The following is a 22713-nucleotide window of genomic DNA, read 5'->3' as shown; positions in this document are numbered from 1 at the left end:
TAGAGCACCAGCATCATTTTGACCAGAAGGAAGCGAAACATTTAAGGAGAATGATAAATTGATATAAATACATTCTGTAGTGCCCTATATTATAGGTTGCTGTTTGATTGTATGATCGTTACAATAATTCACAAACTGTTAAGTGGTTATACAGAGGGAAGAAGGAAAAACACAGACACGTCTAATACAAGACTGCTCTACATTCCAAAATAAACTCCAAAATGGCTTTACCTGGTTAGATGACGACTTGATTCATGCACCTCCATTTCATTACTCTTAAAATCATTGAGTTCCTTTCTGATGGCTGCCTGCAGGAGACCAACAGAACACGGCAGTCAGAATAGTGATGTAAATGGGCGGTGAACACTCAACTCAAGACATGGACGCCCGCCTCACCGCTCGCACTCTTTTAAGAGCCATCCATCCTCTCCCTGCATTCACAGGACCTACATCATTCATGACATAGTCCATTTAACAGTGGGCCGTCTCTCTCTCCTCCATCCCATCGGCCTTTCCCCACTCTCTCGCCCACCCCACCCCACCGCCCCCAGGCAACAACATGTTAAAATGGACCCTGCAGTACTTCCATGATGCAGGGAGTAGTGAGCCTTTTATTTGCTGCTGGATGGATGTAGTTTAAAAGCACGGCATCAAAAAGGAAACAGCACCTCCTTGTTAACCTCTAAAACTGCCCTACAATCTAACATGTAAAGCCGTGTGTGTGTGTGTGTGTATGTATAAATAACCAGTCACATATATTGTATATACACAGTATGTGAATGAGAAGAAACGGTGATTCTCTAAATAACATCAGTATGTATTCCCAATTAAATACAAAGCATGTGAAGAACACTTGAGGGGCCTGAGGAACAGACGGCAATGAAGCAGAACCCAGCTCAACCCCACCCCCCCACCTGGTTTCGTACGCCACTCGAAAGGAACAGATCATCATCAGCGTGGCACAGAATGCCACCCAGCCCTAGGGCTCGGTCGGTCTCTCACTTCCTCTCCTGATTTTAATCAACAGGGCCATTATGCAACAGAACATCCCTCCACGTTTCTCAGGTGCTGACCCCTGACACGCCAGCATCACCACAGCAACGGGGGTTGGGGTCGGGTGCTTTACACATAGTCCCAGCGTAAACCCTGCCTCCCTTACAGAAGAAAAAAACCCAAATGGGCACTCTAAAAATCTGAGCCACAAAATGCCAGGAGCACTTGCCATTGTGTGTGCTTTCTTTGGGAAGGAGCACAAAAGACAGGCTTTGCTTTTCTTTCAGTTTTTTCAGAGATACTGTTAAAGGGGGACACTCAGCAGGGGGGGGGGGGGAGAGAGAAACACCTGCATAGCTCTGTTCGTGCAAAAATGTTTTACCATAGATCGGGTGCACTGTGAGGCACTGATCCAATGGACTCCCAACTGACGTCGTCTCTGGACCGAGACACAATTGCAAAAAAATCAAAAAATAATAATAATAATAAAAAAAAAGCATACAACAATAATTTTGACCAAGCGGTTTTAACAACTGATGTTTGAGTGACTTTTATAAACCCGATAAATACATTAAATTAACCATAACTTTATGGTAGGCTATGTTTTTGTTTAAACTTAATAATGCCAGTAGCCAATCAGATGATAGCCTACTCTACTTAGCACGGGCTCGCTGTGAAAGCTGCGAGCTGTGGGACTGGTGCACGCACGAGCTGCAGACAAATTGACTGAAGAAAAGAGTGTGTGTGAGTTGAGCGGGAAAGCAAAGCAAGATTCATCGCAGTTCGCAGTTGAAGAGAAAGATGGCATGCTCTAAGAAGAGAAAGGTAGACAGTGAGAACCGAGCTTTAAAAGAGGAGTGGACAGACGTGTACATGTTCATTCTGCCTGCGCGCAGCTGTAAGCCTGTGTGCCTGATATGCTCTGAGATGGTGGCACTCGTCAAAAGCAGCAACGTGAAACGCCACTACGATATGAAGCACAAAGAATTTGATCGAAATAACCCTCTCAAATGCGAACTGCGAGCACAGAAAAAACACGATCTTAAAGCCCAGTATGCCCAATCTACCATCATCCTGACTAATTCATTCACTGCCCAACAACGAGCAAACGAGTGCATGAGTGCTGTAGCTGAAACTTTGCTAGGGAATATGCTGGATAATGTTAATATGGAAAAACACAATAAACACTGTTGAAATGTTATTGAAATGTAGACCTTCATTTGATCTGATAGTCAGTTGTTGACCAAACAGACACTACTGATACTACTAGCGCCTAAAGTACTTATATTGGCTAAATATGCCCCTGAATCATAATGCACACCTTGACTGTTGGTACATTAAACACATGCAGTCCTATATCAGTGAAATCAACGGTCATAAAAAATGTGTGATAGACCTCCGGACCCAAGCTTGAGGAAAAGTTTTGAAACTGGACCCCTTAGAATTTTAATTGGATACTCCTGCGTTAGACTCTCCTGAAGAATAATATCATGGGTGACTTCATACTTCCAAGCAGCTGTATTTACATTTAGCCAGAGCTGCTACCATCCAGTCTAACAAAAGAAAACACTTCAAACTAATTCAACCAAGAGCGGAAGAGATGTGTTGTGCTTATGTCTTTCACGCAAGCTAGCATGCACTCCTCTTGACAACAACTGAAGATATAACACAAGGTTCACACATTTTTATCACTACAGAAATGTTTGAAGGTTTGCAAAAAAAAAACGTTAAAAAAAACCTTTATCGTATAATTAACATGATCTCTCTTTTTCCACAATGTTTCCACGAATTCATGCTCTGCTAAATAACACAAACTGAAGGAAGATCATGGGCTAGTGAACATGTCTGATAAGGCAATTGACCAGAGCATGTTTGCACATTTGCTGCTTGGCCTGTCCTGTGCACGAGAGTCAGACCCCTCCACTCTTCTCACCTTATCTGCCGCAGTGAGCCGTGTCCAGGGTTTGTCGGCCCGCCTGTCGTAGTCCTGGGCATCGGCCAGTTCCACGTAGTCGCTGAAGTGGATCAGGATCTTGGCCAGTCGCAGCTCCTCCACTGTGGGCCTCTGGCTTAACTGGAAGAAAACAAGCCAGTGAGCTCCGCTGTTTAGCCTGCATCAGGGGGGACCACTTAGTTTCACTTGTCGATCTGCGTGACGGAACCTACTAAGCCTGATCCCTGAACCTGCACCAGTGGGACTGACCACTGACTGACATCTTACAGCTTCATTCTTCAACATTCACTAGGGGGGCACATGAATTTGACTCTTCAGCCTGAATCATGGAGTTGATTGATATTTACTGCTCAACCTGCATCAGGGAGATGAGCTGACATTACAACTGAATCTCCACCAATGGACCAGCTGAACAGGTGACCTTCAATCCCAAATTCGCTACAGGCACTTTTCATGCTGAAATCCATTAATTAAGGCAATGCACTCCAATAGCACGCCGGGAATGCTTTCCTGCAAGTTCTTGATCATTGTGCTTGCGTGCGTGTCAGGAAGGATGGTATAATCTCAGGGACAAAGAAATAGTTTTTTCCCCCCTTCCCTACAAACCGCATACGCGTAGGGCTGCCACAGTGGATCAGTAAGAGACCTACTCTCTAATTTGTGTAGTAGCCCCCAGCCTCTAGTCTACACGCTCCCTATGAGCTGCTGGGGACAGTCCAGCAGCCCTCACTAGAATGACACACACACACACACACAGATCTTTGTTTCTCATTTCACCTTCCGTGACAGCCTGCGCTTGATCTCCCTCTTCTCCTCCATCTCATCTTGCTCGTTGAGGGCTGCGGGCAGATAGAGAAAGATAGAGACAGAGAGACAGGCAGACATACAGAGTGGGGTTAGAGGTTGGCAGTAGCTCCAACATGTTGAGTGGGAAGCAGCAATGGCTGCAGGGAGGCTGTAGGGATAAACAGTTCATTGGCAGCAAGGCGCACATTAGAATGTGAGGCAGCATCTGGACGACGACAACTGATCATGTCTCACATTTGTACACCTCATGAGAAACCTCTCGGACTGGTCAGCCTCTCGTCCGTCTGCATCATTGCAATAACTCTGTATTTGCTTGAAAGAAAATGAGACTGAATCTTTCCCTTGCTCGTATTGCCGTGTGGCATGTAAACTTCTGCCATCTTAAATAATGAAGGACTTAAAAAGGTCAGCGGTACAAATAACATGCCTTTAAAACCAAAATGAAGCCTGACAGAAGACAAAAAGGGTGGCCAAAGCCACTGTTAGTCTGTGCCATTGAAGGAGGAGTACTGATAGCAGGAGGGGACTGACAGCAGACACACGTGCGAGGGCCAGCCGGCCACAGACAGCTGAGAGCACAGACTGTGCCGAGCTAAAAGTCACGGACTTCTGGAGCCACACAACTGGCTTTGCAGTTCTCTTTAACTCTCAGGATATTAAATTTCATCCGTAATCCGCTGCTGTCTGCCAGTAAGGGAAGAGCACCATGCATGACCCGATTACGATCATATTTAAATAAGCTTTTTAGAGCGGTTTACAAACAGCAGCAGTATAGAGATGCTGACTGTGATATTCCTAGTGATACTAGCTGCTGACTAAAGTTCCACAACAGCCACATTTAACGTAAGTAGTGATAGCCACGTTGAAAAGCTATCTGAAGGAAAAGGCTGAATCTATGTTTTTGTGTGCGTTTGTGTGTGTGTGTGTGTGTGTGTGATTACAGGCTACCTACTCTTATATATGCAACCTCTCGGGTGCCTAGCAACTTCTCCTGTGCTCAATGGGATGAGACTGCATGAGACATTTTGAGGGTCTAACTGTCTAGCACTGCATCCTGATTCAGTCTGGCACCGCTGACTCCTGCAGGCGGCCCACCTTCTGCGGCCCTGACTGAGCCGCTAACGAGCTACTCTCAGTCACCTACCAACACTGAGGGGAAAAAAGGGATTCTGAACTATGAGTTCTTCATCTGTGAATGGCGGTCATTTGGCAAGCGTTTATGTTTTTGAGAAAATCTGTGTGTGTGTGTGTGTGTGTGTGTGTGTGTGTGTGTGTGTGGACACTCACGTTTAAGAATGTTTCTCTGCTCCAACTCCTCTGCAGTGGGCCTCTGACTCAACCTCCTGCAAAAGCACAAATCACAACAGCAATCTACCTAACTGTAGGTATACACATGGAAAACACACACACCAATGTGAGAGTCAACGTGGGTCGTTTTGGTATTTTTTCCAGAGGTCTCCAGCTTTAAAGTGTGACATGTTTATCGCTTGCTCCTGCCACTTATCCTCAGACTTCGCTCCAAACCAAGTGCTGTTATGAAAGTAAAACTGACAGACAGGGGGGTGACGGTTGAAGCTGCGAGAGCTTGGGAAAAATGAACACTCGGCATCCTGCCACACTGCAGCCCCTTCAGTTGCATGTAGTGTGAGGACAATCAGATCTTAGTTTTCAAAAGCTTCGTAAAAGTCTCCAGCAATTTGGGGGAAGAGTGCCGAGGTTACGGACAAATTGCACAGGCTGTCAGCGTGTCTTTGTAGAGCCGTCGGAGGACGACCCTCTGCAGATTCAACATGACGTGAGAAAGGGCTTTGAAGAACTAATTGCAGGAAGCTGTGGGGTGTTAAAGCGAACAAAGACAGTGAGAAAGACGGACAAAGAAATAGTCTGTAAGACAAAAAGACCTGAAGGAAGAGAAAAGGCCCAAGAAAAGAAAGACAGAAATCAAATCAGTGCTAGACAGACTGTTGACAGTAATCATACGTTTAAAAAAAAAGAGTCTCAAAACCAAAAGCTGTAGTCCACTGAGAACAGGTCAGCCCCCTGAGCCTGACCCCCACACAGCGCAGCCCTGTCAGCTTCCTCAGCTCCAGGCCCCCCAATGAAACTCTCCAACACCACATCATGTTACGTCACATCATGTCTGAACCATCACTGCCATCTCTGATCGGTCCTGCTGATCTCGGCACAGTGAGGGCTCGCTCGCTCACTCACTCACTCGAGGCTAGCTGTCCATTTATGCCAGTCTCATCAGGGCCCTTGTCATCCTCACCTGTCATTACACAATGTCTTTCCTGTCGTTTAAGACTTTTAGCCGGTTTGCCGTGATGGCGTTACCGTATTTTTTCCGGACTATAAGGCACACTTAAAAGCCTTTCATTTTCTCAAAAAACGACAGTGCGCCTTATTATGCGGAGCGCCTTATATATGGATTAATTCTGGTTGTGCTTACTGACCTCGAAGCGATTTTGTGTGGTACACTGCGCTCTGTTAAAATGTTTTAGTACTACTTTGGTAAACTACAAAGCCGCACCGCTTGCAGCATTACGGCTACCGTATTTATATAAACCCTCGAACAGTACATAGCTTCGGACCACTGTTGCTCTCTTTGCTGGTGGCTCAGTGTTGGAAGCCTTCTCCAGCAAGCTTGAAATGTCTAAAGTAATTTGCTACGGAGTAATGCTGGGAGTGTTGCTCTCTATCCATTTAATAGGGAATGTTTTTCACGTATGTGTAGAACCTGTGTAGAACCTATTTAGAATGGATGTCCTTACATAAAACGGCAGTGAAAGAGCCAAGAGACAGGAGGCAAACAGTACTTCTGCCTCAATGAGGGGGCGTGTGAGAGCATAGCAGCATGATAACGTTATACTTATAAGCAGTGAGGTTAGCTAGCTACTATGTGTTTCAATGGATTTTGGTCTAAGTGTTAGCAGCAACCTAACAATAATGGTCGAGAGCTTCAGTTATGACCTACAATACTCAGCAACATTTTGAGAGTTATTGTGAATAGCCTAACGTTTGATTTAGCGGTATCAGACAGTTTTTTTTATGTGTTACAACTGAACAAGGTTGGAAGTTATTGTGAATAAGCTCATTAACGTTTGAACATTTGAGTTATTTTGAACACGTTTAATAAAGTTTGACTGACTGACTGTTTTGTTTAGCTTAATGCGCCTTATAGTCTGTTGCGCTTTAATATGAAAAAAGATCGAAAATAGACCATTCATTGACAGTGCGCCTTATAATCCAGTGCGCCCTATAGTGCAGAAAATACGGTACATAAAAAGAGTTACACAATGCAGTTTTTTTTTTTGGCAGAACTGAACAATTTGTCTTTTTCGCCATACGAGTAAATGGACAGGGAACGTCAATGAGCTTTTAACCACAAAGTGGGACAATGGCAGCTTATCAAACCACTGCAATTTCATAGAGACGGGTCAGCAGGGCCTCCTTAATGATGGGTAAGGAGGCTCAGCCGCCTGGATTTGGAAGTGTTTTTTTTTCTCCCCCAGACATTACAAGGCGAAGAAAGCCATTCTAAGCCCCCACATAGACAGACAGACTGACCGAAAAAAGGCAAGACAAAAAGACACAAGAACACAGCCTGGCCATTGTACAAGGTGCCACACATATTTTATATTAAGAATAATAAGGCTACCCTGTGAAGAAAGGCTCTGCTTAAAAAATAAAAAAAAAAAGATTGAAAACTCACTTTTTTACAGTGGCTTTTTCTTGGTTGTGAATAGGTGATGCATTCTTTGAGCTGCATTTAGTTCAGTCTGAGGTTAGATTTTTATGTGTGCTTTTAGTCAGTCTGAGGTTACTTTATGATTTTAAGTCAAGTTCACTCTTAATTCTGATATGCTGTTTGCTTGTTTTGGTGGCTTTATTCTTTTCTTTATTTTATGGTTCTTTTTTTAATCTATTTTGTGTTTTCTTATCCAGTCCCTTTTTATTATTTTTAGATTTGTATTAGTCTTAACAAATATTTTTTATTTTACTTAAGCCTGTTTATCTCCATTTCCTTGTTTTATTGTCACATTATGTTTAGTCTTTTATTCTTTGACTTTTATTGCTTTTATAAGTCCTATTTATTTCCTGCCTTTTTAATCTCTTATTCTTCTTTTATTCTGGTTAATTTGTATTGTCATTTCATTCACCTTAACTGGAAAGCACTTTGATACAACTTCTTTTTTTTTTTTTTTTTTTTAAGTTCTATATAAATAAATGTGACTCGACTTGACTTGTTTTAACTGCCACCATCAGTGGTATCTTTTCATAGTCATTGCTTTGGCAATACTGTTATAAAGTCATACAACCAAAAACTCTCCTCTGAATTTAAATGAGAGGAAGACTACCAAAAATGTTTGGCAAAATGAGGCATGATGGGGCCTGTAATTTCCTCTGACTGAAACTGAAAGGACTGACGTAGCAAACCCCTTAAAGTGAATTCCTCAATAGCGGTATTAATGGCAGATGAGACCATGGAGGGGGGGGGGGGGGGGGGGGGGGGACCTACACATTTAGTTTGCCATCAGGATTAAAACATGAATGTTAAAACATACATGAATCAATGAATGTATTCAAGGGATGCTTTAGCATTATGAAAGCACTGGTTTTGACTTGTCTTGCTGAAACATGAAACGACTGCAGGAGGCAAAGAGAGGGTGATGTAAGAAAGAAAGAAAGAAAAACAGAAAGAAAGAAAGAAAGAAAGAAAGAGAGAGAGAGAGAGAGAGAGAGAGAGAGAGAGAGAGAGAGAAAGAAAGAGAGAGAGAGAGAGAGATACAACTGCAGGAGGTAGAGAGAGGACGATGAAAGACAGAAAAGAAAGAGAGAGAGAGAGAGAGAGAGAGAGAGAGAGAGAGAGAGAGAGAGAGAGACAGAGAGAGAGAGAGAGAGAGAGAGAGAGAGAGAGAGAGAGAGATACAACTGCAGGAGGCAGAGAGAGGACGATGAAAGACAGAAAAGAAAAGAAAGAGCGAACAAACAAACAAACGAACGAACGAGTGGGAAGGATTTGCTGCACCATTTTGAAACTGGGTCAATTGGGTACCTCTCTTTGCAGCTAGTGCCCATGGCTCTGGGGGGGGGGGGGGGGGGGGGGATTCATGAGGCTGTGGTGATGGTGGGGTATTTATGAGGCTGTGGTGGTGGTGGTGACAGAGGCTGATGCTCGGCAGCATCCGTCAGCGGCCGTCAGCGTGGCTAATTCAGCCAGGGTAGGGAGAAATGAGTCACGCGTACGTTGAATGAAGACATCAAAGCCTGTCAGCTTAGTGGAAAAAGATTTAAGTCATGAAGAGGCTCAGTTTTCTAGTGCAGATCTCTCAGACTGGATACTGTACATCTTCACTGGAGGGAGGCAATCTGCAATATCCACCTACTGCTTCGACTGCTGCTGCTGCTGCTGCTGCTGGGTAGTTCAGGTGGTCGCCCACACTTCAGATCCTACTTCACTGAGCACAATTCGTGGAAGGCTTTGTAAGATTGGTGTTTAGTGTGTGTGTGTGTGTGTGTGTGTGTACCATGAGCAACAACACACTCATGAATTCTCTGACCTAAATTCTGAATGGGGTGCTGTATGCAGGGAGCTTGACATAGCAAGTAACAACAGGATTAGAGGCTACAGCTATAAATTGCAGCCACCCTCTCAGAATGCAAAAAAAAAAAAAAAAACATTTGGCTGACAAACCCAATTTAATCGAACTGGGAACCTAAGAAAGCAATGTATTCACCGGCGTGTCATTGTAAAATCTGTGTGTCTAAAATAATGGAATTCCCAAGTAAGCACACATTTTGAAAGTGAACTACATGTTAATACGTGAGGCTACAAACCCCCTAAATATCAATTAGTGGCTGTTAGTCATCCCATCCCTCTGCTCAAGGACTACACAGCTGATGCCAGTGTGTGGTAGCCTTGGACATGTTTGCAGACAGGTACAACAACTGCCTGGACTCTTTAAGAAGAGGCCTGAAATAATCAGTGAAGTACTTCTATTTTGAGATAAAGACATAACGTGTGTGTGTGTGTGTGTGTGTGTGTGTGTGTGTGTGTGTGTGTGTGTGTGTGTTTGTGTGTAGTTGCTAAAGTGTCAGCATTTAAAGTGATCCCCCAACACAGCTGGTGTCCTCTGGAACATGAGTAACTTCTGGTCACACCATCTGATTAGTCTTGTCCGTGTGTGGGTAGATATGGGTAGATATGGGTATGACACAGCCCTGTGGGTGTGGAGTTAGTCTGCCAGCATGATGTACATGTGCCAGTGTGAATGAGAAGAGTGACAGAGTGTGTGTGTGTGTCTGTGTGCCTGTGTGTGTGTGTGTGTGTGTGTGTGCGTCTGCGTGTGTGTGCGTGTGTGTGTGTGTGTGTGTGTGTGCTCACCGTGTGAGCTTGGTCCCAATCTGCTGCCTGGACTCCAGCCTCTCCTCGTCTGTCAGCCTGGGCAGGATGTTCTTCTCTTCCAGCTCCCTCTTGGAGGGCCGGTTACTCAGCTTGACGGCCAGTGAGTCTTTCCTCAGCACCTTTCGCGCCAGGGAACCTGGAAGAGACGAGACACGTCACATGGGGTGTCAGCAGCAAAACATCCGACACAATACAGGGAACTTCCTCTTGACTCCATCCAGCATGGGGTGTGGGCTGTGTGGATGACTGGACACCAGTGTCTCTGATCAGAGACGGTCAGATGTGACCAGATCTGACCCGGGGACAGCGGTTGACTTGCGCGAGAGGTGTGCCACGCTCTGGCTTACTTGTGAAGAGGGTGTCGTCGTCGTCGTCTTCCTCATCCTCTTCATCTTCTTCGTCGTCTTCCTCCTCGTCCTTGTACATGCTGGGCAAGTCCTCGTAGTCCGACTCATTTGGCATATTCTCCTTGTCGTCGTCACAGTCGATGACCGCGGAGGGGATTTGCCGGCTCTCGAGCAGGCTACACGGGCCGCCATGCAGCCCAGAACTAGGAGGGAGAAGGTAGAGATTGAGGGAAACAAACGATGCATCAGAGTCAGGATTAGGTGCAAGACATGCAAGTCCATTAAACTGAGCCAGTCAAAATCACACAGATTAACAGTAACAGACAAGAAGTAATTAAAAAGAGAGGCAATGTTCTCAATATATAGGCTATAATATTACAGAGAGGACTAAGTACATAGAAATGTACTGCATATATACCTATATTTAGTCAGAGTTACACTACTCAATACCAGCCAGGTATGTCCTTTAAGTTTCAGTAAATACATACAATTGTGGAAATGGTAACAAAGAGGTAACAAAACAACATACTTATATAACAGCTCCACTGCTGGCAACATTCAAGTAATACTAGATACTTCCCTGGCGAGAAATTCGCATGAGATTATGTTTTCTAGCTACTGATGTCCGTTATGGGGAATTGCATAAAGTGCATGCCATGCACAGTGAAACATGACAGGGAATTAAGAGCCAGACTCCCAGATTGACATAACCCAAAACAGAGTACAGGACCTATCAGATCACTAGGCCACATGTTTCAAACTTTACATAATACTAAACATAAAGGACATTCGCTTCACATTCAGACATAACCATCATCTCACACACACATTCAAGTCTTAACTACTACACCTTGTCAACCAAGGATAAACAAGTTTCTTGACTATATCACTATATTGCCCTTGATTGATTAATAAAATAAATAACAGCGTAAAACATCCAAGGGAGTAAATACTTTTTATAGACACACACACACACACACACACACATCTATCAATCACACACACACACACACACACACACACACACGCGCACACACGCACACACGCACACACGCGTCATTTGATTCTGGATCAAAATAGTTTTTTCTCAAACAGCTACTTTTATTCCGTTCTAACGCATTATAATAAAAGTAAATTAATCCTCAGCATTATTTCAAAGTAATCGCTAATGAGGTGACACTCTAAATCTGAGTATTTTAGTAATTGTGCTCAATCTTGCGCAAAAACACACATTGCTCAGGACTTCCGCCATTTAAAAAAGCCTTTCAAGCCTGACTCATTTCCCGATTATGCAATTATTACCTTATCTCCAGCATCATCTTTCCGAATCACAACGCAAGCTGGAGGCTAATCACTAACACACAACTGAGTCATACCCTGATCCCTTTCTCCTTTACCCGATGACACACAAGCTGTGTGTAATGATGGGGCTCTGAGGAGTAGGGCCCAGGTGTGTGTAAGCATGTCATCTAGTAAGGAAGACGTTCATCCTATTTAATGGGAATGTGGCACAAGGGCGTTTGCCTCCAATTCAAGCCAGCTGCGGCTGTGTGTACCTCTACCCGTTGCTCAGCTAAAGTGGGCCGGCTGTTCCCGAGGAGGGGTGCGGGAAGCTAGGTCACCTCCTCACGAGCCTGACCCCATTACAGCTCTGGGAGAATGGTGCCATGGAGTACGGGAGCGTGTGCCTTACTGCACGATGTCTATTATAACTACACTGAATGCCAATACCCAACACGCAAACACGGAGATAGTCACTGTCCTCAAACACCTGTGTCCACACATGAAGTGTAAAAACCCATCCCTGCTGCTACGGAACCGATACCACCAGGGCGATGGGTTCAGATCTGGGAAAGGATATGACCAAAGATAAGACCTGGTTTGATTTTACCAGACTATGAGTCCATGGAGGAGAAATTCGTCCAGATGGCTTCATGCTAATATAAAGCAATGCACTAACAGGGTAGTTTGAGTGAAGCACAACCCCACTTAAAATGGTACACACACACACAAAAATGTTTAAACAAACAAAAGTGCATGCATATGCGCGCGCGCGCACACACACACACACACACACACACACACACACACACACACACACACACACACACACACAAACTCACTTCTCGAGCCGCTGCATGGTAAGCGCCAGCGTCTTGCTGAGCTCCTCAATGATACGGCTAGGCGGGTGCAGGCTGGTGGGCATGGTGCCATACTGTAGCGGGTGCGGGTGCTGATGCTGATGCTGGTGCTGGTGCTGGTGGCCACGCCCGGAGAGGACCGGGTGCCCCCCGATGGTGACGTGGTGCAGGGGTAAGCCGTGGGGGCCCGAGGGGAATTTCTGGGTGAAGGAGGAGAGGGACATGGGCGAGGAAGAATGGTCCAGACCTCCTGGAGGTACACAGATCATCACTTTCTTGGGAGGTAGAGGAGGAGAGAGTTTGCCCGGCATACAGGACAGCTTCATGGGCTGGCAAGACTCTGGAGCTGGATGACGGACAGAGGAAGAGACAGAGATCAATAAAGCGGTCAGACACAGTGAGAAAGCCACTGCTGAAGTAGGTTTTTTCCCTCTCTTAAATGCCCATACCGGTGCAACATGAACTGATGTAAATCCCTCTCACTCATCACGGCTTAACATGAACAAAGACAACGTCAGCCGTCAATTAAGCAGTCGTTATATCAGCGTGTTGAGCTAAGTCACTCATCATATCTGTCAAGGTGTGTCACGACCGACTAAGACGGCTAAGCATGATGGAAGGGCAAGTGACGTGGGGGACGAGTCGGCAGGAGGCTACTTCACCCCCTCTGCCACTGGTGCACACACCCGAAAGGTGACCGAGTGCCACACGCACGTACCCATTTCCCAGATATACTGACCAAAACGGACTCATTATGCCGAGCTAATTTACGGATCAGAGTACGCTGGCACGGTGCCAGGCTGCCGTCACGAGGAAACGTGCCCTCACAGCACTAGCCAGCGCTACTGATGGGGGGGAGAACACCCTTACACGCTCATTACCACCAGAGTGTTTGTCAGTAGTGTGTATAGTCAGGTATATGGACTTTTTTAAGGTACGCTTTCATTTAGGAGTGTTTTAGAAGATTAGACTGGGAAAAAAAAAGACAATAATGGGGAATTACTCTAAATGACAATGTCTACAAAATAAATGGTTTTGTTAAGTTTAGCTCGTCTTTATATATTGATATCGCACGCGCTTATATCAAAAAACACATCATTTTGTTGAACTGATGAAAGCACAGACATCTGATGTTTGTACTGTTGACTCGTTTTGGCAAAGCAGGGGTGGAGACAGGAGCTGTATGTGAGAAGCTGTATGTGTGTCAGGGCTGCCAGAGTTACATCCATGTATTAATGCCAGTCTCTTAACCGGCAGGGAAGGATGTACAGGAACGAGAGGCAGAATATAATAGAATCAGAATATGTATTGACTAGATAAAACAGTAAATAAAGCATGACCCGTCCAAATGGGTGGATGGAAGATATTACATATTATTATACAGATATGAGAAATAAATAAATTTTTTTTTTAAAAAAAAACACAATACAAATATAGCTGCAAGCAGCGATGGCGGTGTCCTCCTCCAGACATTGCGAACCAGGGAAAAATGTATTTTTGTGACAATTTGTCACTGTATAGAAAAATCCATGCTGCAGACTTGCCAATGGGATATTACATTTCAAATGCATTACTTTGAAGATCCTCAAGGGCCATGGCTTCAAGCTAAGAGTGAGAAGGGGTGTGGTCATCCCTAAATTTCCTTAAATGTTGTGTGTGTGTGCTTGCGCGTGTCAAAGGAGCCTGTGTGTGTGTGTGTGTGTGTGTGTGTGTGTGTGTGAGAGAGAGAATCTGGAGCACACACGCGCGCAAGACCAGAGGGGCAGAGGCAGACCGTCTATTGAGAAACACCATAGCAATTAGCCAAGCATGCGTATTTCAAATATTCACCAAAAATCTACTTTTCATCTTAGTCAATTTTTTCATCTTAGTCAAACATTCTCAAGTGTCTTCACATGAACTTGTGATTCAATCAGAGTATCACTTTTTGACCTGTTGATGTGTAAAGCATTGTTTTAGCGTTAACAATCTATCCAATTTGCTTTATATCAATCATTTTTGAAGATATGAAGTTGCCTTTGCACATGGCAACATGTTGTAGTGTCTTCCAGTGACATATCAAGTTTGGTGTTGATTTGTCAAAGATTTGCCAAGATATGACTTCACTTCCTGTTTGGCGACTTTTCTGCTGAATTTGAGTTGCTGTACCGGACAAACGGTTGTGAGGATCAAAATTCTGTTGATAACTTTTGTGAGACTAGGTCTGAAGATCATCTCTGGTGAGTTTGAAAAAGATTTGCCAAAAATTGCAGGAGGAGTAGGCTTTCAAAGGTTTTTGATAAAACCGGAAATAGCGGAAAATCTATATAACCGGAAATTGACGCCATGGGGTGGGTTTAATTTGTCTTGATCCAGGGAATCCAATGGTACCTCATTTTTGAAAATCGGTCATACGGTTCAAAAGTTGCGTGTGTTACAAAAGTCCAACTTTGACCTGTTGGTGGCGCTAGAGTGGTGTAATGAGAGCCATGAAACTTGGTGTGAATGAAGAAGGGGCTGTCCTTAATGAGTGTGCCAAATTTCACAAAAAGTTACCATATGGTTCTAGGGGCTGCCATTGACTCCCATGGTACTAACAGAATAATACTAACAGATACAATAGGTTACCTCCTACCGGAGGAAACCTAATAACTCACAGTAGGAAATGGGCGAAGGTAAGAGAGAGTGGCAGAGAGAAAAGAAAGAGGCAGTCCTGCTGAAGTGGGATTTAATGAGACTAATCTCAAAGAGGCCATCTGCCACACACACACACAGACACACACACACACACACACACACACACACACACAGACAAAGAAAGAAAAAGGTAGAAAGAGAAGGAGCGAGAGAGAGAGACCAGCACTAGCTTTCAATCCCTACAACAGATTAAGAACATTTAGGCAAGATGATCAAAAACAGTGCCTTGTTTGAATGGTCTAAAAAAGTTGCAATTCTTTCCACAAATGTGTGTTTTTTTTGAAAAACTGAAATCCATTCGGGGGCCAGATAGGGTTAACAAGCGACATCACCTGGAAAGTTTAAACCTGAAAGTGAGTATCTTGCCCGAGATCACCGCCATCACGGAACCGCTCAGATCTCTGTGGACGGACATGCGTCTGTGGACGGACACGCGTGACCTCTCTGTGGACGGACACGCGTGACCTCTCTGTGGACGGGATTGGGTGCCACCATGTCAGACCAATCCCTAATCTCAGAAGATAAACCTCCCACCCCTCCTCTCCTTGAGGTCAGGCTCACCTGTGCTGTGATTGGGCAGGCGAGAGAAGGGTTTCGGGGGGATCGCCGGGGGCTGCTTGTGGAACAGAGGGGGCTTAGGTGGCGTGTCCTGAACGTCACCGGTGAAAGCCACAGACTTCTTGGGAGGCAGGATCACCGTCTGCTTCAGGGAGGAGTCCTGAGGACACACACTGCCTTCCATGGAGGGCCGGAAGTCGATGTTGGCTGCAATTCAACACAAGAGACATCTTTATTTTAAAACCACAACAGTCAACACTGAATAAAATATTCTCACACCCACTGTAATGACCCCTAGGTTGCACCTACTACCAGACAAAGAACACAAATGGTGAAGAGACACAGAAGGCTGTCCTATTTTACATTGCAAAATGATCATACCCTGGCAGAATCAGAGGATAGCAACGGACAAATGACTGTTGCAGTAAGTGAATTGAAAGCATTAAAGCACAAATGTTTTGGGTTGATCCATGTACTCATCTAACCAAACCTAGTCTTTGAATATGTGCCGATGTGGTTGAACTACAACATACTAACTTATGTACCTATATATCAAGGTCATGTTAAGTGAAGAAGAACGTTGATATGCATAACAATCTCATCAAAAATGGTCACCAGCACACCTATGAGCCTTGTGATAAGGATGATGATGCCTCTTTCAATTCAAAGCAGCACGTAATGCTGCCTGCAGTCATTCTCTACCTCTACATGGTCATGTCTACTGTAGTGCCAACGCTTTGAGTAGGTTGACTCAATGCAGTCTCGGTGGAATTGCGTACTTTAAGGTTGGTCGCTGAAAAAAACAAATCAGATCAGATCACTTGCTGACGCAAAACAAAGTCCATTACCGAGCTTTTGACTGCTGTTATAATCACAAAGACATTTTGAAAGGGTAGGAAGGGGGGAAAAAAAAGTCCCATTTGCAACATTAGTTCATTAAGTGGTGTCCTTTTGATGTTTTTTTTTATCTTTTTTCCAGTGTAATTAACTTGACAAGCTGGTAAAGAACAGATAGAATCCCTGCGGAGGAAGGTGAGGATAAAAGACAATGCCTATGCGAGATCGGTTCCATTCAAGTTCCCTGCACATTATTAACATTTCCACACTAGCCAGAAGCCCCTTTATCATCACTAATAATGCTGTGAGAACTTTTCCTGAGGGGAATTAGGAGAGGACATGACTGACTTGGGCTGTGTGTTACTTTCTGCTCCTGTGCCCATCTGTGTGCTTGGACCCCCTGTAGCCACATGATGCCGTCCTGCCCCCATCTAACATGCAGGGCACTGACCCTGGCCCTGCACACTTAAACCTCCCCTCTTCTTTTGTTACAAAGGCCATGAAGTCTGAGAAAGAGGAGATGGTTACACATTTCCAACCCACCCCTCAACTCTGTATCTGTGAGTGTGCATGGGTGTGTGTATATGTGTGTGTGTAGTTGTGGGCTAATGCACCAGACGAGCGGTAAACAGCAAGGCCTTTCACAGAAACTAATATTAGCTCCTTGTGTTTGATCTAGACACACCTGCTTCCAGTCACAGGAAACGTGCAACGGCATAACGCCCGAAATGGACCTCAACTGTTCCTGATGTGAGTGATGGCTGGGCACAGCCACAGTAACACACCTCTAAGACCTTTACAGCCACAAGTGATCTTTTCTGTCACATCTTTTCCAGGGCACAATCTCATCAGGCTACTCATTGGTTGCTTTTTTGATGCTTCTTCAAGGGTGTCCTTATGAATGTAGCAGACATGTGAAGAACGTGCAGACTGAACAGCGTGAAGCACTAGAACTGTGGACCCGGTTCGCTTCCAATTTATGAGCCATCATTTGCTTGACAAACGACTGCAGATGCTGAAACTACATTCTTAAAACACAGAAGTTTGAATCTGGTGGAGTAAATATTGAAAACTTGTTTCAATATTTACTGTTTTTCAATATAAGCTGTTTTCAAGTCCAACAATCTAACATTTTGTCCCACTACGAACTCAAGTAAGTCCATAAGCTGATTAAGCGTTTAGAGCCAATCAGATAGAAGATTAACACATTTTTGAGGGCTACCCGACAGGGGGAAAAGAAAACATAAACAACAAAGAAACATTACCAATGAGAAAGTTAACAATCGATTAATCCCCAATCAGTCAAACTGACAGTAATTCAGAATAAAGCATTACCAAGACAACCTGCAATCGTGCCATGAATTTTCAAGATATCAAACGATTCAAGTTTGGTGAAAGTGGAATAGTGAAAAACCAACAAAGGCCATTTCCAATGGGAAGTACATATAGTCCATCTACATCGCATGTGGTTTATCTACTGTACATATAGCCCCCTAGGGATAATGTAACTCTTTCCACTGCTCTACATCTTTTCGGCCATCTTTGACCAGAAAGCTACCCATTGTTTGCCTCATTTGGTTCCTTTCCCTGTTTAAGAAACTGAGTTGGTGAATCACTGGTAACACACACACATTCCTAGATAAACATGAAAGTATGAGCTGTATCTGCTTTTTAAAGATGGAGGCTATTGCATCATCTCCCTGTGGGATCACTCCCATGGGCCCAGTGTTATGAATCCAAAATATAAAGGATTTCTTTTCTCCCTCTAACATTATTAATGGTGTGGTTTTCCCAACGAAATGATAACACCACACAGACACACAGACACACAGACACACAGACACACAGAGACACAGACACACAAGATGACATTCTGGATAGGGTAAAGCTGGCATACAGGTTGTAGTCATCTCCTCAACTGTATGAATATGGTTTCAGGTTCTTCATGGGGTTTTGTTGAGGAGTCAGCTTTCGAACATGGCTACTAAACGTACCTCTCTCAAAGATCTCCTTCAGCACTCCTCTCTTGATCAGCTCCTCTCTGCTCTGCCGCATGGACATCTTCCTCTCCAGGGCTGAGAAAAGAGGAGAAGGGGGGAAAAGGAGCCGTCAAGGATGAGCTGTAAAAGCTGCTGAGGTACCTCTAGCACGACCGCAGTGAAAGACTCAACAAGGCTTCTGCCTCTGCCTCTGATTAGTGAAGCAATTAGCTTGTATGAATGCAGGCTGATAACAAGATCAACACTTTGAACCTATGGGACCATCAAACAGAGCCTTTACAATTGTGTTAATGCATCAATTTCCTTCCTCTGACACATTTTAAGGAGGCACTGCTGAAACTAGGGCACTGTACACAATTCTAACAGTCTGTGTGACTCAACCTAAAGCTTAATACTGCAGCACAATGCATGCAATGCTAAATACATCAGTCACTTCTAGATATTACACACACCAAAAATAATAGTTTTTGAGGAAACCCTTAGCATTAGCCGCTGCTCTACTGGCATTAGGGAGAACGCTTCACATAAAATGGCAGTTGATGTCTTGCTGTGCTTTAACCGCAGTCACCAGCAGAGCAGCAGAGACACAGAGAGCATTAATTTATGTGCATTTCTTGCTTCCTTAATGCTCTTCTGCATTACGCACATTAGCTCGAAAATGCATGCCAACAGTTCAATAAATACTGCACGGCCAAACTGAGACACAGAGCCTCATTCTCCTTCCATCGTGTAAACCCTTCAGTGGATTCACCAGAGCCGGCAATCTCTGGACGTGAGGTATGAGCAAGATTTAACACCTTTACTTTCATGTGATAAGAATGATAAAAAGGATAGGTGTTTCAATAATCCCCCCCCCCCCCCACTCCATTCTATCTGGCGAAACGCCTTCTAAACGAGCTAGATGTCCCAGCGCGACCGCTCCCATCTATTTTTAGGGCTCAAACAGTTGAGGGACTTAACATTCTCCCGTGCTGTGCTGAACTGGGGTCGTTTAACGTGATGTTAGTCATTTCAAAAGCTACCCCTGCAAAGGAACCAATTAAGAATGTGAAATGAGAATCAGGCAGAAGAACAGCTCTCAATACACAGCGCGCACATGTGTGTGTGTGTGTGTGAGTGTGTGTGTAACGAACACAGAAGGTTTGAGAGGTACGCAGCACATGACCAACACACAAGAGCAGCTCAAACAGGCTAAAGCAGGCTTATGTGTAAAACTGTAAAAGTGCCTCCTTCCTTGAGGCCATTAACATGTTATATACAATCCCTTGAGTGCACGTTTGCTTTAGATTCTGAGGCTGATACCTTGTCTTCCAAAATGGGTCTTCTCAATGCATGGTGGCTGTGGACACCTACACTGGAGTTTGAATCACCAAACCCAAATGCAAAAATCCCCTTCCCCATCTCTCACATCCTACACGCTTGAATATTAAAAACAGCCTCCACGAGGTCTCTACCCACTGCTGCCTAGCACCACGTCTGTATTCAGCGAGAAGAGTTCATCGCATCAGCCACGCATAAGAATGGATTACTCACACACGCCGATTCAAAATGTCATCCTGTTTATTGGGCCATGCCGGGCCATTTTGGGGGTTATGATCAAATTGTTAAGGTGTGGAAGCCATTAGGGGGGTTCGCCGGTGGACGCGGCTTACAGGAACTGTAAATGTCACCGTGAAGCTTAAGAGCATCCTCTACAGCAGCAGCAGCAGCAACATCTGTGCCGTGGCACGGACGTCGTCAGTAAGCTCACACCATACCGCACCACAATGCCACGTCTGCAGCGTCAAGGGAAAGTAGCTCCTTCTCCCACGCCTCCTCAGAAAGCAGCGAGGAAGTGACGCTAAGAGTCCGGTGTCAGAGACCTTACATACAAACCAATGCTGCAATCAGCAGCTTGGGAGAATCCTACTCATACTAAATCATGCATAACACCAAACAAAAACTGTCAGATGTGCGTTTAAAGATACCATCTGTGTGGTTAAATGGACAGGTGTGTGACCATGCAGGTACCTCAACACAAAGAGGATGCAGCTGACATATGAGTGTGTGTGTGTGTGTGTGTGTGTGTTTATTCATGTCTGTGATTGTGTGTGTTTGTGTGTATGCATCAGCATGGTGATGTTTGTGTCAGAGCCCTGAGAGAAGAGGGTGTATGTAAAAGAATGAGTGGGTGCCAGCATCAGCTTTTGCAGCGGCAGCAAATCAATAGCTCTCTTCTCTCTTTCCCCACACAGGGCTGGCTGCTACAGGGCCATCGCTTTCTCTTTGCTGCTGCTGCTGCTGGTGGTGGTGGTTAAGCAGCGATATTGGTGAGGGCACTTTAATTAGGTGTGTCACCCACAACCCAAAGATAACGATTTTCTCAGTTGGGAGTGTCTATGTGTGTGCGTGTCTTTGTGTGAGTGTGTGTGTCAGTCTGTCTGTCTAGGTGTGTGAGTCATAGGACAAGACTTCTTTTTGCAGCTCAAAAATCAGCAGCAACCTGGCAGACAATGGACCTCAGACTGGCTGACATGACAACTATTTGACAAACAATTTCATGTCTGTGCACTGCTCTGCATCAGCTGGTCCGGCTAACAAAATGAGGCTATGGATTAAGTGGACCAGCCCAAATTAACTTAAATAATGGGAAGCCTTTAAAAGAAGATTCCAAGCTCCATACAGCATGTTAAGCAGATAAGACCGTTGAGTCTATGTGTGCAAGGAAGGACAACATGGCTTCCATACAAGACTGGGGAAATCTGGGATGTCTTCCCAGGATGATGTGTACTCATTTCGTCTGGCAGGGGAAAAATCACAAGTCCCATCCATCTTCAACGTTTAGAACCTGCGTATGGCAAATCATCAGGCAAGCAGAGAGGAGTGGAAGCCTCTGTCTCGGTCTCTGTCGACTTGATAAAATGTTTGAATAAATAACCACATAGTTTTAACCTTTTTGTTTGCAGAGGACAAAATACTACATCAAGACACAGAGGCCTGTCCAGCAATTGTAACGGTCATGTCTTATATTGGCCTTTAGCCAGGACAGATGCCAGAAACACAACAAACTTTATTTATTTTGAAAGGATGCGGACTACTAAAAGTGCCCCTTCATGTCAGGTCAGGAGACGCTGCGTCAGAGAAGCTATGGGGATCAGCCCCTTCCAGGCAAACTGCTGAGGCCGTACAGCACCGAGGGCCAATGAACTGACCAAAGACACGCACATCATCTCGTGCCACAGCTATAAATGCCTGTGCCATGTATGCCTACATCCTCTTCATTCCCTCAGCGTGACTCAACACCTCCTATGTGTATGCTGAAAGCTGAATAAACTCTTGTGGCTCGCTACCTAAATGGTCCACTGTTCTTCCACTACTGAGCTCGGAGGTGTTGCCAGCATATTAGCTCTCTCTAACTCTGGTTTCTTTTCGTAGACCAGGGCTTTCAAGAAAAGAAAACAAACCCATGCTGGACAAACGGTGCCATGGCGGCACCGCCATCTTATGTTCGGACACTAATGCCAAGTGCTTTAGGGTGCCAAGTGATGGACTATGCCAAGCAAGCCCACTCTCCGGCATCGGACTGCCCCCACTGCCATACCATGTCGGGTAAAATGTTGAGAGATCAGAGAGCTTTCTTCCCTGAAGTACGGCAGGAACTGAAGCTGTATAGAAATCACCATACACAGCGACATCCCCTGTGAAAGGCATGTCTGCTTACAAGAACATGGATGGAATCGCAGACCTTGGCTACATGGCCATGCCTCAGCTAGAAGATTCCATGGCTTCTCATCTGTGCCCACTGGCACTGCCACCCTAGAAGTCCAAGTCCCTCTAGCTCTCGAAACCTTGTAGTACTACATCTACATAGCAGAGAAAGCCTACATCACTGCAGTGTTGGCTCTTGTGCTGCCCATGGTGAGATGCACATGGTGCGGTGCGATTGTTTTCCCATAGCAACTCAAATGAAGGGTCTCGTGACCGACATGAAGGGAAATGTCTAGGTTCTCAATTG

The 22713-nt window shown here is 44.9% G+C and overlaps 1 protein-coding gene across 1 annotated transcript in view; it reads right to left on the bottom strand.

Annotated features, from left to right (window-relative positions):
* Nucleotides 1-227: 227 nt before the first annotated feature.
* LOC308363306 (phosphatase and actin regulator 1) overlaps nucleotides 228-22713 on the bottom strand; it is a gene marked incomplete at both ends in the record, with an annotated part of 35304 nt that continues 12818 nt past the window's right edge. The window contains 9 exons of the mRNA XM_080836119.1: nucleotides 228-308; nucleotides 2927-3067; nucleotides 3725-3786; nucleotides 5042-5097; nucleotides 10140-10296; nucleotides 10508-10710; nucleotides 12631-12994; nucleotides 15886-16089; nucleotides 18714-18794. Coding sequence (XP_080692245.1) covers nucleotides 228-308; nucleotides 2927-3067; nucleotides 3725-3786; nucleotides 5042-5097; nucleotides 10140-10296; nucleotides 10508-10710; nucleotides 12631-12994; nucleotides 15886-16089; nucleotides 18714-18794 — 1349 coding nt within the window. The remainder of the gene's footprint in view (nucleotides 309-2926; nucleotides 3068-3724; nucleotides 3787-5041; nucleotides 5098-10139; nucleotides 10297-10507; nucleotides 10711-12630; nucleotides 12995-15885; nucleotides 16090-18713; nucleotides 18795-22713) is intronic.

This window comes from Sprattus sprattus (assembly GCF_963457725.1).
Source record: "Sprattus sprattus genome assembly, chromosome: 4".
NCBI classification, from domain to species: domain Eukaryota; kingdom Metazoa; phylum Chordata; class Actinopteri; order Clupeiformes; family Clupeidae; genus Sprattus; species Sprattus sprattus.
The sequence above is the reverse complement of the archived record's forward strand: the minus strand, read 5'-3'. Positions and strand labels throughout refer to the sequence as shown.